Genomic DNA, 17,916 nt, shown 5'->3' with positions numbered 1-17,916 from the left:
CTTAAATGTCTTACGCCAAAATAACCTACCATAAGTAATATGATTAATTTTAATTTGTGGTATAGAAAAATACATCCCTCAGGGAGCTCTAGTGGCCAAGTGGCAAAGAACTGCACTGCAATCCCGAAGAAGCTCTGTTCGAATCCACCCAATGCTCTGTTGGAGAAGGAGGAGCAATCTCCTCCAGTGCCAGTCAGTCAGATCTGATTTGACAGCACACAATAACAACAATAAAACAAAACAAACTCAAAAACATCACTTAGTTACACCACCACAACATTTTTTAAAGATGGTCATAAAAGAAAAAAAATACATAATTAGCAATGAGATTTCAAAGCTATTGGAATTTTGGTTTTGGTTTTTGCCTTGTTAAGCTTATTTATTATTTGGTGTGGCCAACATCAACTGCAATTTCTTCCCTGACCCCAAATTCTACAAAAAACAAAGCTTACATTCTACCCTATGCCTATCTTTTTCCCTGGCATCCTAGGTAAACAGGATGACTAAAATAAGGTGGGAAGAACAATCTATTCTTGTCTATTTGGTTACCATTTCATTGTCTAGTAGAGAGAAAGAATAAAATGCAAATCCAAGTAATACCCACACTCCTTGCAGGAGCAAATATTTCAACATCTCTGCTGTTTTTATGAAACAACTATGAGTATGTGCCAACTAAAGAACTTCAAATAGCATTGTGTGGTTTGGAAAAATGTATACCCAAACATACTACACTCTACTTACCATGTTGTTTTTTGCAGACAGCTTTAATGTGTTGTACTAAACCAATACTGACAATGGAAGTTTCAGCTTTTTATTGCCATTAATACCCCGAGCAATTACTGTAACTCAGCAGGAACCTCTGCCCAGAACAGCAACTATCACACTATAATCAGCTTTTCATAAGAGATGCTGTTCTAACATGAAGCCACCTGCTAAAGCACACACACACACACACACACACACACACACACACACACAAAACAACACACCCTACAAAAGGGGCTCAAAATCGAGTGGGTGAAAGAAAATCTTTTTCATTCTAATTCTCCGCTATATATTTTTCATAACGTATTAGGATTAGTTCTAGTATTACACAAAGAAAATGAGCAGGGTAAGAGTGGTAGCAGCACCTGCTACTTTAATAAAACTGTTCAGGAGACAAGGTCACTGCCCAAATTTTCAGATGTCAGCACAGCATCTATAAAACACCTTTGGAAGAAGGAGGTAATGCATAGCAAAGACCTCTAAAACCAGGAAAAAAATTCACACTGACATAAAATCCTCATGATTCAACTGTAAGGCCATCTTATAAAACAACTAGGGAAGTTAGAAGCAGCCTCACCTAACAAAAAATTAATACATCCTAAAGGTGAAAGGCATATTTGCTTTCTTTCTAAAAATGAGGCATGTGTTATTCAAGCAATAACTGTTTAACAAAGAAAAATAAATGCCAAAAAAAATCAGAAAAATAGTCATTTTTAAACTCAATAAATCAGAATCTATTACTTGAATATTTGGAGGAAACTGTTAAAATTGTTAAAAGGAAAAAAAGAGATGTAGTTAAATATCTTTCTGTAAATATCTTACATTTACCAAAAGACATAAAGGACTGAAAGATAACACATGATGTGTATCAAAATATAAATACGGGTATGGGTTATTTAACACCAATTAGGGTTATGTCCAGCCACACATATATCTGTGGTGTCATGAGTTGTGTTGTTTTATAGGAATGAAGCTTTTGTTTAATATATTATTTCCCCCTAATGATTTTAACAACCTGTGATACACAGATGGTGTAAGTTTGGTTGCTGAAATCAAAAGAGGACTTTGAAACACTGATAATGATCAAAGAGTATGAGTTAATACTTTAACATAAACCAAAAATTCTCACAACTGGACCAATAAGCAACATTGTGGTAAGTGGAGAAAAGACTGAAGTTGTAAAGAATTTCATTTTACTTGGACCTACAATCAATACCCATAGAACCAGCAATTTAAAAAAACAAAACAAACAAACAAACAAAAAACCAGTAACATACTGTATTCAGCAAATCTGTTGCAGAAATCCACTTTAAAGTGTTAGAAAGCAAAAACAGCATGTGAACATGACCTAAGACATGGTGTTTTCAAATGCCTTACATACCTATAAAAACTTGATAATGCATACAGAAGGGGGGAAAATTATGCCTTAAAACTATACTATTGGCAAAGGATATTAAATATACCACAGCCTATCAGAAAAATTATTATATCTGTTTTCAATGAAGCCAGACCGCTCCTTAGAAGTAAGGATGATGAGATTACTTCTCATATACTTTAGATACGGTATTAGAAGAGACAAAGCCCCGGAGAAGGATGTTATTCTTGGTAAAGGAGGGGATCGACAAAAAGAGTTTCAACAAGATAGACTGACATGGTTACTGGTTGCAACAATGGGATCAAACATAGCAACAATTGTGAGGTAGTGTTTCACTCTGTTGAGCATGCGGTTGGTTGGTATGAGTCAAAAACAACTCCACAGGAATAAACAGTAATAATAATGGTTTTATAGACCCCCAAACCCAGACTCCTGCAGCACTGCAGGGTGGGATACAGAAAGGTGAGGCAGAGGATATGGTCCTTGAGCCCAAGTAGCTCCTGTTCCTCTGACAAGATAAGGCTGAAGAGGGGCAAGCCTGAGTATCCTCTGTTCCCTCTTCACATGGCCCCAACAGTCAGGGTCACTGCCACTACCATTACCTGCAGATTCAGCAGTAGGGATAAAAACAACTATAGAAGCAGGCTTGATTAAGTTTCTAATCAAGTGTTCACATAGCTTTCAAATCACATAATGTCCTATTCACAAAATGTACCATGGATGTTAAACATCAAATACCTGAATTGTTGAAAGTTACAAAGGGTTTAGAAAACAAAGGGGGGGGGGGAGAAAAGAAAACAAAGGGGGGGAGGATAGCTATGAAAAACAAATTAGAGTGGTTCTATGCTAGAAAGTGTAGAACCATGATTTAAGTACATAACTTGTGATTTCAGGGCAGCTTTTCATAAAATTCCCAAGTAATAGTACTACAGCATTATTTCACGTATGACTTACTTGAGGGAACTATATAAACAATATAGAAAATATTATTATTAACCACACATTACATTTAAAAACAAGTGAATCTTTAAAATTACAACAGCTTAGTCATATATCTGAGTAACAGCTAAAGAGACATATCCTCTGAATCAGTGAATGCTAATTTACAAATCCCAAGCCTAAAGTGTAAAAAAAAATTAGTCTAAAATGAAGAGACTTCATAATGAATATGTCAACATTTTTATACTCAGGAAAAGTTTTAAAGAGAATGTAGAATGAATATATCCCCATGTTAGCTTTTCTTCCCACAAACCCACATCTGAGAGGCCTTCAAAGTTCAAGATACACTCAATTACTCTCAATATATGTGTCAGAAAAGTGAAATTACAAAACTAGTAAAAAGCTTATTTGAATGTTATAAAGCCACAGCCTGCACTCAGAACTTCAACTGGCTACCCAGAAATAGCAACAAAGCAGCCACTAATGGAAAAGGAGAAGGAACTGAGTAAAATCAACAGTAGATTATGGTTTTAAAAAAAAAAGGCTTACCAGTTTGAAGTCTTGAATGCTACAGATGAAATACGGTGTATTAGGTCTCCGACTCTCAATATATACACAGTCTTTAAAAGAAGAAGAAAAAAAAAAAAAACTTAGACAATGTACCTTTAAAGCAACAAAGATAAACAGGACCCCATAAAGCCACTGCATAAAATCAACAAATGACCACACATATCCTTTGAAGAAAAAGTTTTGCAAAAAGTAGTATTTAAATACAAGTAACTGTAAAAGACAAGAGCCATTTTGTTTTTTTGTTGCACATTTCTGATAATTGAAAGAATTTCCTTTCATAGTCCCTGAGAAGGGAGGGAGTGGGAAATCACAAAGAATTAGCCATATTCAGATGGAGAAATTTAGGTAAAAAGAAACTGATTGCTCAAGGTTACAGATCAAGACCGAATCTCAAATGGCTTATTCAGATAGATGCTTCATAAAGAGAAACACTTTTCCAATTGCTGCAATTCTTTGTCAATATTTTATGAAGAAACAAATGAAAGGTGCAGAGAAAACTAGCTTGAAGATATTATTAAAACAACTTTCCACCTAAACCACGACAAAGAAAACTCTTGTAGGGAACTTGCTATTAAAATTTAACTTAAATACACTTTCTTTTCTAATCGTAAAGAAAACAGGCATTCAATCAGAGCTGGAATTTAAGCAAACAAAATTACATTTTCCTCAGGGACTTAGTGTGCTTTCTTAAAATTACATCTGACACTGCAGTGAATGAGTAATTATTTTTGTTGCTTTCCACAACTAGAATCTAAAAGGTTGCTTTTCAAATGCACTGTTAACATATAGTTGCTCAAAAATCAGTGACTTTAAGGAAATAATGGCTATAATGGGAGGTGAAAATACTAAATTATAAACAATATCATCATAAAGCCTAGAACAAAACATGAATGTTATATGGTATAAAACATAACAGTTACTTCCTAAGAAAGAAAAATAGCCAGGGAAAGAAAGCATAATTACCATATTGAAAATGTCATTCATTTTATCCTTCCTCATTCTTCAGAATGAGTACATTTTAGAATAAACTCAGGTACTTGAAGACTCAGGCAAACCCTTTCTATTTCCTCATTTTCATATACATTAAAAGCCAAAAGCTAGTTTAGTCATCCATCAGTAAATAATTCAGTCCCAATTCCCATCAAGAGCATTAGTAAATTCACTAAAATGTAAACACAACAAAGTCAATCCTGAATCCATGTAAAACAGCAGCAGCTCAAGGCTAAACTATTAACAGTTTTCTATTTTATTCCAGGTTTTTAGATGCTGAATAACAGTTTAAACATTTAGGCAATAATCCTTTTACATGCTAATTATCCTATTATGCAAGCAAGAAAATTATCTTCTTGTTCAGATATTTCCTTCACATCCCTTCAATTTTAAAACTATTTCTTAAAAATACATGGCCTAGATTAATACTGTAGCTCCAATTTACACAAACCTGTACTGATCTAAGTCTCTTCTATGTTCCCATCCATATGGTACCTACTTCTCAATATTTCACACCTCTTCTTGCCAGTAGACTGCCAGAGCTACCTAGATATTTACAACAGATTTTTACTCATTTTCACTGAATCTGAACACAAATAGTTTATAAACCCACTTCTTCCTAACACACCATACAGAAAGCTCTATATATTTTTAATAGACAACTCATCATATAACTCCATTAAAACAAATACATCACTTCTTTACTAATGACTTCTACCTTCTTAAGTGTCCTATCCTGATTCCACATTATTCTTCATAGAGTCCAACTTCTCAAATTATTTATTCAGGGTATAGATTAAACAGATATGGAGAAAGGATACAACTCTAATGCGTACCTTTCCTCATTTTAAACCATGCAATGTTCCCTTTGCTCTGTTCAGAAAATAAGTTTCTTGGTCTAGGAATAGTTTTTATATGAGCATAATTAAGTGTTCTGGGATTCCCACTCTTCTCAGTATTAGCTATCATGTTAGAATAAACTATAATTTATCATAATTATAAAACTATATAATCATAACTGTACAATTATAAAACTATCATTTACTCGTTCAAATATCTTTTAGAATCAATAAGACACGAACTTCTGGTATGCTCTGCTTTAAGCCAGGATCCATGTGGCATCAGCAATTACATTCCTGGTGTTGCACCCTCTTCTAAACTCAGTTTAAACTTCTGGCAGTCCTCTCAAACTTTTGGATGATCTGCAGCAATATTTTATTGGATCCACTTGCTTGGGAATGGAAACAAATATGGATCTCTTCTAGTTGGTGGGTTAAATAGCTATCCTAGTCAGCTGGTCAGGTAGCCAACCGTTTTCCAAATTTCCTGGCATAAACCAGTAAGCATGTATAGGGTTGCATTTGTTAGTTGAAACACATCAATTGGTCTCACATCAGTTGCTGGGGGCTTATTTTTCCCAATGCCTAGAGTGCAGCCTGAACTTCTTCCTCATCATTGTGTCTTGTTCATACAGTATTTCTTGAAATTACAGCCTGATTTGAACACAAAGCTTTAATTAGAAATGCAATACCAGGGAAGCTGTATTAGGAACAAAGTACAGATAAAAAGAAATGCCAGGGAGCCAGACTAAGATGAGTGGAGAGGAAAGTACAGAGTAGTTTCTGCGACAGTGGTGGGCAGATTCTGTGCCTGCACTTAAGCTTCTAAAAAATATCTTTATATCTGTAATTACCACATCATCAATTCTGATTCATGGTCACCATCAGGTTTGCCAAAGGAGAATTGTGCTCCACAGGATTTCCAATAATTGATCTTTTTGGCAGCTCGTCAGGCCTTTCTCTGGAAACACTGGGTGGATGTGAACTGCCAAGGGCTGAATAACTGAGCACTTAACAATGTGAGCACCCCAGGTTTTCTCATATTGCTGTTGTGTTCATAACCAACCCATAGCTGACATTCAAGTGGATATCCAGAGGCAGTAAACTGCATGGGAGGAAACTGCCCATCCTTCTTTCATGGAGCAGATGATGAATTCAAACTGCATACTTTTAGACCTGAAGTGCTGCTGCTTTTTTTTATCATTTATTTTAATGAGAGTTTACAGAGACTTAAGTTTCCAGTCATTCATTGTTGTACTTTTCTCCCTGCCCACACCCCCTCTCCCCTAAATTCATTCTCCTCCTTGAAAAGTAAAAGAAAAATTCTTTCATTGTTATATGGTCCCTCCCCCCAAGTCCACGCCACTGTGCAGTCTTTATTCTGGACTCCTGTCATGACAACAGTAGAGGGACAGCGCAGGAGGAGAAGACCCTCTATGAGGTGGATTGATTCAGGGACTGGGGCACTCGGGATGGGTGTGTCAGAGGCAATGCAACTGGCACAGGATAGAGCAGGGTTTAGGGCTGTTGTACATGGGGTCACTATGAGTCACAGACGACTCTACGGCACATAACAACAACAACAATAATATCCCTTTTAAACAGTTCTTTCCCTCATCTGTTTCACTGCAGTATAATTATTTATCCCCTCTTTTTTCAGTCTCCCCCAACCCCGATGTCAGTTCCATTTTACAACAGTGGCACTATGCAGTATTTGTCCTTTTGTGACTGAGATATTTCACTCAGAATAATGTCCTCCAGGGTCACCCATTTTGTGTAATATTTTATGAATTCCTTGTTTTTCAATGTCACATAGTATTCCATTGTGTGAGTATACCAGAGCTTCTCTATCCATTAATTTGTTGATGGGCACTTGGGTTGTTTTCAGCTCTCTGCTATTGAGAACAAAGCCATAATATACATGCTGTGCATGTATCTGCTTTGGTGCCAGATATAGTTTCATTAGGGTATATTCCCAATAGTGGAATTGCTGGGTCAAATGGTATTTCTATTTGAAACTTTTTGAGAAAGTGCCAGACAGGCTTCCACAGTGGTTGTGCCATTTTACATTCCCTCCAACAGTGAATAAGGGTTCCAGTTTCTCCACAACTTTGTCAGCATTTGATGTTTGCTGTTCTGTTAAATATTGCTTATTCTTACTGGAGTAAGATGATATCTCATAGCTGTTTTGATTTGCATCTCTCTTAGAGATAGGGATTTTGAACATTTCTTCATGTGCTTGTTGGCCACCTGAACGTCTTCTTTGGTGAAGGGTTTGTTCATATCTTGTGCCCATTTTTCAATTGAGTATCTTTATCTTGTGTGGTGAAGTATTTTATAAATTCTAGATATAAGTCCCATGACTGACGACATGTCATTACCAAATATTTTTCCCAATCTGTGGCTTCCCTTTCTACCCTGTTGGAAAAGTTTCTGGATGTGCACAGGGATTTGATTCTTAAAAGGTCCCATTCATCTATTTTACCCTCTCCTTGTTGTAGAGAAGTGCTGCTTCTTACCACTAGGCCATGAGCGCTCCCTCTCTGGATGGGCTTTCCCATACTTCTAGAGAATACCTGTGTGTAAAATCACATGCTCTGCATTATCCATCTTCCTATCAATCTTGGTTTACAAACCATTAAGCTCTTTGAATGCAAAGAGACTCACTAAAACACTCCCTGCAACCACCAAGTACAGTGTCTGCATTAGTGTCTATGAGTAAAACAAGACAGAAGTGGCAGGTGCTTAGATAGCCACATATTTCACTTCTGGTGGCTTACTGCAAAGGAGTTGTGCTGCCAATGCAAAGGCAAGTGGTTTAAATTCACCAGTTGCTCTGTATAAAGAAGATGGGCTATATCCTTTCCTGTCATTGACTGTCTCTGAAAATACTCAGGAAGGCTAGCTACGAGTCATTTCCACCTCAGTGGTACATAAAAATAGTAGCAGCATGTGCAAATTTGTTCTTACTATATAAAGGAAATGTTTCTGTATTTCTTATAATCAAGAGAATCATTATAACCAATCCCTCTTGCTTTGAGATACAAGGAAGGTATTAACTTGTACTTAACAAGAAAAAAGTTTGCTATAAATGGGTGAGAGGACACAATGTTATTTCAAGTTTTACTGCAAAGCAACATTTGAACAAAATTATTGCCTTTAAATATACTAGACATAGCAAATAGCTAAGAGAAGGAAGAAAGGGACATGGTACTATAACAAGGACAGTCTCTTTTTTTTTATTTTATTATTTTTTGTGCATGTACCATCAAATCAGATCTGACAGGTACAGGAGGAGATTGCCCCTCCTTTTCCAGCACAGCATCTGGTGGAATTTGAACCACATACCTCTGGGATTGCAGTGCAGGTTTCTTGCCACTAGGCCACCAGAGCTTCCAACAAGGACAGTCTTAACATTCATCTGCCTTAACACTACTTAAAGTTCTAGGGAAGACTGACTCACCGAAACATCTGGGCAGAGGAATGCTGCTATATGTATAACAAAGTGAAGGAAGGAGGCAAAATGCTAAGTATGGAATTGCGACATTCTCTTTTTAGTATATTACTGTTGTTGTTGTTGTTGTTAAGGGCCACTGAATCAGAACCAACTCATTTGCTCACCTTCATACAGGTTTTCAGAGGCTTTAAACTGCACAGGAGGAGACTGTTCATCCTTCTCTCAAGGAGCATCTGGGGATTCAAGCTTCTCGCCTTCAAGTTAGTAGCACAGCTCCTTACCACTAGGCCACAAGTTCCTTAGTATTCTACTACTATTATGATTATTTCTACTAGAAATAAAGTAACTTCTTTTGTTTAAATAGTTGCCATGGAAATCCAAACTTAATCAAGCTATAAATGACTATATGAAATTCTAACACATAAGAATAATAATTTATAAAACAAGCTACTACTTTACCAGGTTATTTCTATTACTATTTCAAAATTTTTACCTGAAAAAGTCAGACAAGCTCACTACAAAATTAAGTAACAAAATGTAGTACTCATTTAACATAAGCAGTCATAAAACATGAAATGACTTAAGATCACAAATTAATTTAAAATTTGCCATGTTGTTGTTATGTGCCGTCAAGTTGCTTGCGACCCACAGTAACCCTATGTACAACAGCCCTAAACCCTGCTCTGTCCTGTGCCAATCTCACTGTCTCCGACACACCCAACCCAATTTCCCCATTCTAATTTAAATTTCTAGTTCCTTTTTTTAAAGCACTAAAGTATTCTATGAAATAATCTGGAATCACTCTTATGATGTGAACAAAACATAGCTTATGATCTGCATAAGAAGATTACACAAAGACCACCATGCCATTGTATTGGAAGTATTTCTCCCTTGTCCATTCATTATACAATTATTGATAAAACATTCTATATGAATGTTCATAGTCTGTACAAAAATTAAGTGGTATTTTTTGAAAGAGAAAGTTAAGGATATGAACTAAGAACAATGAAAAAACCTCAGAAGATATGGCCCACCAATCTTTTAAAGCCAAAATTATTTGCCAAGATCTTCAGCAATTTATGAGTGCATGGATTGTCTGAAGCTGGCTATAAAACTGGTTTCAGTTAGTTGCATCAGTGAACCTCAAACTAAAACTCCTCCATGGCTACCCAAAGTACTGCTAACACTTTTGCTCCCCTCCAAAGAAAACTCACAGTTCTGAAAGAACTGATGCAAACCATTAAAATGCACAGTGCACATTTTCAGAATTACCCATGTGAAAACATCTATTTACTAGACTGAGCAAATAGTTGTGAAAAGGAAGATATGCAGATATCACATGCCTAAGATGGGCCACAAAACTGAGTAGGGCTATCACCAATTATATCAATTATTAAAAAAACCTAAGGACTCACTTTAAAAAAAATTTTTTTTAATTCTTTTATTATTTTTTTGTGTGTATACCCTCAAATCAGATCTGACTGGTACAGGAGGAGATTGCCCCTCATTCTCCAGCAGAGCATCTATCTGGTGGATTTGAACCGCATACCTCTAGGATTGCAGTGCAACTTCTTGCCACTAGGCTACCAGAGCTCCCTGCACTCACTTTTGTTCTTTACTGGGACATCTGGAAATGAATCACAAGTCCAGGTGAAGACATTCCCTCTAGCACCTACTCTCTGCCTGAAAACTGGTCATAAGATCAAATGAATCCAAAGGCTTGTGATAGGTGAGCAAAAGAACCTGTTATTTGGGCAATGATCCTGAAAATGGGCATTTCTGTCTGCTTCTCTCAATCTCAACACACATTTATATCCAGGAATCTTTGGTGCCATCTGCAAAGAGCAGGGAATTTGTTAACAAGCTAGGACAGGGTGCCAGTCAAAAATTGAAGGCAAATTCTTAAAGCAAAAAAGCCCACTTGTCTTTGTCAACTCCCAGCAAGACAGTGGGTTTTTGTAAATAAAGCAAGAGCAAGTTCTTCCCAAGGGTAAAAAGGCACTGCCTGGAGCAGGAGGCAGTGTGTCATCAAGAAACACAAAGAACCTGTCAGCATTCTCCCTGACAGCCTCCTCACAACCCACAGCAGACATTTATTCACCCACTGATTTAAAAGCCACACTGGGAGCCCAGCTCAAAAGCTGTGGGCACAAAAAGCAAGCAATGCTGACTCCTAAAGAATTCCCTCTACATTTATGAGTCTACACCTATTGGTCTTTAAAATATCTTCATGTCCCTTCACAGAGGAAAAGAGTGCCATTCTTAGTATAATCTCTAATAGAAAATTCTCTATTGGGGAAAAAAATCACAGATAAATAAAACCTTGCTCACAAGCAAGTTTCCCTGAAAGCCAGCTGGGGAGGCACAGCAGTCAACACAAGAAGCAGTCCCTCACAACAACTATATGTGTATCAGCTTTTCATTCTCTCAGAGAGCAAAATATTACAATGAAATGTACAAGGAGTTGGAGTCAGAAAATCAAAAGGGCCGAACTGGTTCAGCATTTTTTTTAATTATTTTATTATTTTCGTGTGAGTGTACCATCAAACCAGATCTAACTGGTACAGGAGGAGATTGTCCCTCCTTCCCCGGCAGAACATCTGGTGGATTTGAACCATGCGCCTCTGGGATTGTAGTTGCAGCTCCTTACCACTAGACCAGCAGAGCTCCCCTGGTTCAGCATTTCTTAAGCTCAAGGAACTGAAGAACAAATTCAAACCCCGAGTTGCTATAATCAAGGATGCTTTAGGAAGAATATTAAATGATCCAGGAAGTATTAAAAGAAGATAGGAAGAATATTCTGAGTCACTGTATCAAAAGGAATTGGCAGACACAGAATTTAATGAAATAACATATGAGCAAGAGCCTATGATGATGAAGGAAGAAGTTCAAGCTGCTTTGAAGGAAGCAACAAAAAACAAGGCACCAGGAATAGATGGTATACCAATTGACATATTTCAGTTAACAGATGCTGTCCTGGCTGTGCTAACCCAGTTGTGCCAAGAAATCTGGAGAAAACCACCTGGTCAACTGACTGGAAGAGATCTATATTTGTTCCCATCCCAAAGAAGGTGACCCAACAGAATGAGGAAACTATAGAACAATATCACTGATTTCACATGCAAGCAAGTTTCTACTGAAGATTATCCAAAAACAACTGGAACAGCACATCAGCAGAGAACTGCCAGAAGTCCAGGCTGGGTTTAGAAGGGGTCATGGTACTAGGGATATTTAGGTGATGTTAAGATGGATCTTATAGCTGAAAGTAGGGAATACCAAAAGAATATATATCTGTGTTTCATTGATTATGCAAAGGCGTTTGACCTTGTGGATCATAACAAACTGTGGCTGACTCTGAGAAGAATGGGAATCCCAGAACACTTTATGGTTCAAATGCGAAACCTGTACTTACTTGGACCAAGAGGCAGTCATCAGAACAGAGCAGGGAAACACTGCATGGTTCAAAATTGGAAAGGTGTATGCCAGGGATGTGTCCTATATCCATACCTTTTCAACCTGTATGCATGAGGAGAAGTGTGGCATCAGGATTGGTGGAAGATCTGGTATCAATCTGTGTCATGCAGATGACACAACCCTGCTTGCTGAAACTGAGGAGGACCTGATGTACTTGCTGCAGAGAGTCAAGGACTGCAGCCTTCAGTATGGATTGAGGCTCAATGTCAAGAAGTCCAAAGATTCTCACCACTGGACCAATTGGCAGCATCAGTATGTATGGTGAAGAGATTGAGTTTGCTAACAACTTTAGTTTGCTTGGCTCCATGGTCAACATTCTTGGCACCAGCAGCCAGGAAGTCAAAAATCATATTGTGATGGGAAAGTCTGCTGTTAGGGACCTCGACAAAGTACTGAAGTGCAATGGTGTCACTCTGAAGACTAAAGTGTGTCTAATACAGGCTATGGTCTTTGCAATCACTTGTTATGCATCAGAGTTGGACAATGACTAGGGAGGACAGAAGGAGAATAGATGCCTTTGAGCTCTGGTGCTGGAGAAGAGTACTGAACTCTGGACTGCCAAGAAAACAGATTCATCCAGGAGAGGGTTAAACCAGGCTGCTCCTTGGAGGCAAGGATTCTGTGGCTTCATCTGTCTGGACATGTTTTAAGGAGGGACTGGTCCTAGGAGAGAGACTTCATGCTTGAGAGGGTGGAGGGGCGGCGCAGGAGGGGAAGACCCTCTATGAGATGGATTGATTCAGTGACTGGGATAATCGGCATGGGTGTGTCAGAGACAGTATGATTGGCACAGGACAGAGCAGTGTTTAGGGCTGTTGTATATAGGGTCACTATGAGTAGCAAGCGACTCAATAGCACATAACAACAACAATACCCTAAGCATTCAATGAGATTTAAAAAAAAAATAGGTTGGTATGACATCGCAGAATAGAAAGCTAATTAAGAATCTGTCTCTTGTTGCTGTTATGTGTCCTGGAGTCGGAACCAACTCATAGACGATGCTGTAGTGAGTTTTCAGAGGCACAGGAGGAGACTACCTATCTATCTCCCAGGGAACAGCTGGTGAATTCAAACCACAAGCCTTTGGGATGGCACCACAATCCTTTACCCTCTAGGCCACAAGAGCTCCCAACACTCTGTCTAGTTTATAAGAATGTTTCCGAATTTCCAATACACAGAAAAGGGGGGTGGGAGGGGTGCGCACATGCATCCTGTGAATAGCACTGAAATCCTGATACTCAAATTTGAAGGGAGACACACTGATATTCTCTTGTCTAACAAGACATCTCTCACTGCTAGTTTTCCTAACTGAAAGAGTCAAGCCCGCTACTTCCCCTCACCTCCATAAACAGTGCACAATAATGTGCACAGTAAGCACTAAAAATACTACATGAAGAACTCAAACGAAGATGTTAATAAAACAATTAGTCCCTATAACAACTGGCTTGAGCACGGCAGAGATTGTGATAATGGCACAGGATAGCACAACGTTCCCACATTGAATGTTGTTCCAATCCTAATGTCACATTCTTCTTCATAAAGTCTGGCTTCTTGAATGATTGGTTCAGCATACAGATTGAATAGGTATGGAGAAATAATACAATCCTGATCCCCACCTTTCTGATTTTAAACTATGTTTTCTTGCTCTGTTCACACAACAGCATCTGGGTCCAGGTATAGATTTTGTACAAGCAATAATGAAGTGTTCTGAGCTTCCATTCTTCTCAAGGGTAGCCATAATTTATGATCCACAAAGCCAAATGCTTTTGTATAGTCAATAAAATACAAATAGACATTCTTCTGGTATTCTCTGCTTTAAGCGAGGATCCATCTGACATCAGTAATAATATCCCTGGTGCCACAATCTCTTCTGAATTCAGCTTGAACTTTTTTGACTGTCCTCTGTCAATGTACTGTTCTAGCTATTTTTGGATGATCTTCAGCAAGATTTTGGTTGCATATCATATTGGTGATATTGTTTGATTATTTCCATTTTGTGTTGGATCTCCTTTCTTGGGAATGAGAACCAATCGATGTCTCCCAGTCAGTTGGCAGATAGTTGTCTTTTAAATTTCCTTGTAGAGACCAGTAAGAATGTCCAGGGCTTCATTTGTTAACTGTATCATGTCAATTGGTATTTCATTAATTCCCGGGGCCTTATTGTTTGCCAATTCCTTCCATCCAACTCTAACTTCTTCCTTCACAACCACTGGCTCTTTATCATATACTACTTCCTGAAGTATTTCAGTGTTGATCAATTATTTTTTTGGTACAATGACTCTGTATTCCTTCTATCTTCTTCCCCCAACCCCTGTATCTTCTTTTGATGCATAGTAGATCACTCAAGATTTTTTTCATAGTACCTCTCAATAATGCAATTCAAGGACTGAATTTGTTTTTCATTTCTTTCAGATTAAGAAATGTTAAGTGAGTTCTACCCTTTTCATTCTCCAATTTCAGCTCTTCACACATTTCCATGGCCAGTCTTCTCAAACTTCCCTTTGAAATCTTCTGTTCATCTCTTTTACTCAGTTATAACACAATTTGTTTTTGGTTTGTTTTTTTTTTTTTTATTTTGTTCCTGATTCTTTTGTAAGGAGCAGATACTCCTTAGTTTAAAAAAAAAAAAAAAACAAGTAAAAAACTTAAAAGGGGAAAAAAATAAACAAAACCCCAAACTGTGAAAACAAAAACTTTATAATTGAAACCTTCCAGTCATCCTGAATAGAAGCCTATGCTAAACCTGAAAACTACGACCCAAATTGGCTGGTAACATCATTTTAACAACTAAACTCTGGAGGAGAAAAAGATCACAGACTAAATGTACAATATTTTCCTTTTTAATTTCATGATCATTCAATTCCATATATTTAAATAAGTGATATAAAGTTTACATAGGCTTATCTTTTGTCTAAAAATGGCAAATGGTACACCTGATAGCAAACAATAACCTGTTTTTATCCTCCCTGTTAATCAGTAGCAATACCAGTAGCCATCAAATCAACTCTAACTCATGGTGATCCCATGTGTGCCAGAGTAGTACTGTGCTACACAGAGTTTTCAATAGATAATTTTAAGGAAATATATTGACAACTATTTCTTCTCAGGTACCTCTAAATTAACTCCAACTTTCAACTTTTAGTCTGAGTTGAACACATTAACTATTTGCATCACACACAGGGTCTATTCACTACTAATAAAGAAATTAAAAATTAGGAGGGGAAACACAGTAGAAAGTGAGAGAGAAAAACCACTTCTAGCAAGGTGAAGAAGATTTATTTAAATTTTCCACTTCCTCTTTTCTCCTCTAGAGGAAAGGAAATTTTCCAGTGGCTCAAAAACTTAACGATGATCAAAAAATAATTATCTTTCTCATTGTAAGAAATGATGCGTTGTTTCGGGTAACAATTTCAGCAATATCCTCCTTCCCAAATTAACCATATGCTATACATGGTGTTGAGGACTTTGTAAAACAAGAAAAAAGCAAGATTATCCTACCAGCAGCAGAGATTTTTATTAGCTCCACTGATAACGATAAATATTAGCCATGGTTAGACACTGCAGCACTTAAGCAAACCATTTCAAGCACTCTCATCACTAAATTTTATTCTAAAAATATTCCAAAAATAATCCCTCCTCCCCTCAACAGACACTGAGTTGCTTGTATGAAAAAGATTCCAGCCAGCTTAACATCCAATCTCCAGTTAAGAAATATGGAGCTCTCTTATAGATTATAATTACTGTGCTTTTTATCACTTTGGTATAAGAGAATGCAGCTAATGGTAGAGGGGATGTCTATTATACAAATCAGTGAGTCATCAACCCCATGGAAGCAAAGCACCTTATGGCATGTAAAAAGAGAATATGAAGACTACTCTCACCAATCCTTTTCCCTTTGTATTTACCTTTCTAATACTTAAGTAGATGGATAACAACCCCATCCCCAGTTCAGTGGATCCAACTTATAGAGAGAAAAATATTCTCCTGTAAAATCTCAATTATGCAGAGGCAGATTGCTAATAGAAATACTGACATTAATTCAGAAAGTATAACTGGAAGATCATTGAAATAATGTGCATTTAAGAAGTCAATGAGGAGAGAGTTCTAACAAGTCTAAGAACATGAAGAGCAGTATTCACAGGGAAAAATAACTAATCAGTGGCAGGTAGGCTGGTGTGAAGATTCTTCTCTCCTCACATGGCTGACAACTAACAAATTGCTAGTCTGATCTTCTGGTGTCACATCCTGCAGAGCAGATTTCAAGGAGCACTGCTTGCTCCTTTTCAGAAAACAATGTACTGGGAACCTGATTTTACAATAAATGTGTCAACCAATTTTCAGTGCTCATTTGAAATACACAAGGGTATTCAATGCCTGGGCTATAATTTTTACTTGGCAAATGATTTTATTATAAACTAGTATCACAGTGAATCCATTTCCTTTACAAGTTTTCTGCTACTGTTTAATGGACTGTCAGTATAATTTAGATTTCATCTATTTAAACTCATTCAAGCCTAGCTCCTGATTGTACAGTAAACAGAACATATTTCTATTCAACCAAATTAATGGCAGGTAATTGTACTTTGTAATTCTCAATTTTGCAAAAGCAACTATTGCACAGTTCAAGCATCAAGCTACAAAATTTCCCAATTATTTTTTTTCTATATTTTACAAACACCAATATTTTATAAGACTCCTCTATTTAATCCATATATTCATTTGACACTCTTTTTCTTTCAACTATTTACTACCAATTTTCTGAAAAATGTAATTCTTGAATATAGCCATAAGCTGGTAAAATAAAAGTTTCCTTATTAGTCTGGACAGAGAGTTGCTCTGTGATTATGGGCAATCATTTTTTTAAATGAGGAAAATGGACAGTTTGGCCAACAGACACATAGTCCCCGTATTATAATGAGTTTTGTTCCAATACTTTTGTTGTAAGTCAGTTTTAATACCATCTTTGACACTTTTTTCTTTTTTTAAAGCTTTCATTATTACTGCCCTTTATTACTGATCATTATAAATTCCTTCTCTTTGGGTACTAGAAATATTACATGTGGACTTATAGTTATAAAACTGTAATATTACATGTGGACTTATAAAACTACACAAGTTCTTGAAAAACAAACAAAAAGACCCAGATAGCTATCAATGTTGTTCATCATAGTACAAACATGTCTTAAGTCAAAAACTACATGTGTATGTCTTAACTTACAGCTGGATGATTTTCCTACATATTTTAAAACAATCAAAATATCAACATTAAGTAAATTTGTTTAAAGATAGGCTATACTTATATGTTGTTACTGTTGTTAGGTGCCACTGAGTTGAGTATAACCCATAGTGAACCCTATGAACAACAGATCGGAACCTTTTCTTAACCTGTGCCATCCTCATACTTTGACAAATCACAGCCTGTTGCAGGTATCACTCTGTCGATACATCTATCTGAGGATTTTCTCTTTTGCTGAACCTCCACCTTTCCAAACATGACTTTCTACTCC

General features: G+C 37.0%; 1 protein-coding gene across 1 annotated transcript in view; it reads right to left on the bottom strand.

The window, feature by feature from the left end:
• Positions 1-17,916, bottom strand: part of RERE (arginine-glutamic acid dipeptide (RE) repeats) — a 613,476-nt gene that overhangs the window by 354,031 nt on the left and 241,529 nt on the right. The window contains exon 3 of the mRNA XM_006885779.1: positions 3,629-3,699. Coding sequence (XP_006885841.1) covers positions 3,629-3,699 — 71 coding nt within the window. The remainder of the gene's footprint in view (positions 1-3,628; positions 3,700-17,916) is intronic.

This window comes from Elephantulus edwardii, unplaced genomic scaffold, assembly GCF_000299155.1.
Source record: "Elephantulus edwardii isolate Elephantulus edwardi_28Jun2011 unplaced genomic scaffold, EleEdw1.0 scaffold00045, whole genome shotgun sequence".
Taxonomy (NCBI): Eukaryota; Metazoa; Chordata; class Mammalia; order Macroscelidea; family Macroscelididae; genus Elephantulus; species Elephantulus edwardii.
The sequence above is the reverse complement of the archived record's forward strand: the minus strand, read 5'-3'. Positions and strand labels throughout refer to the sequence as shown.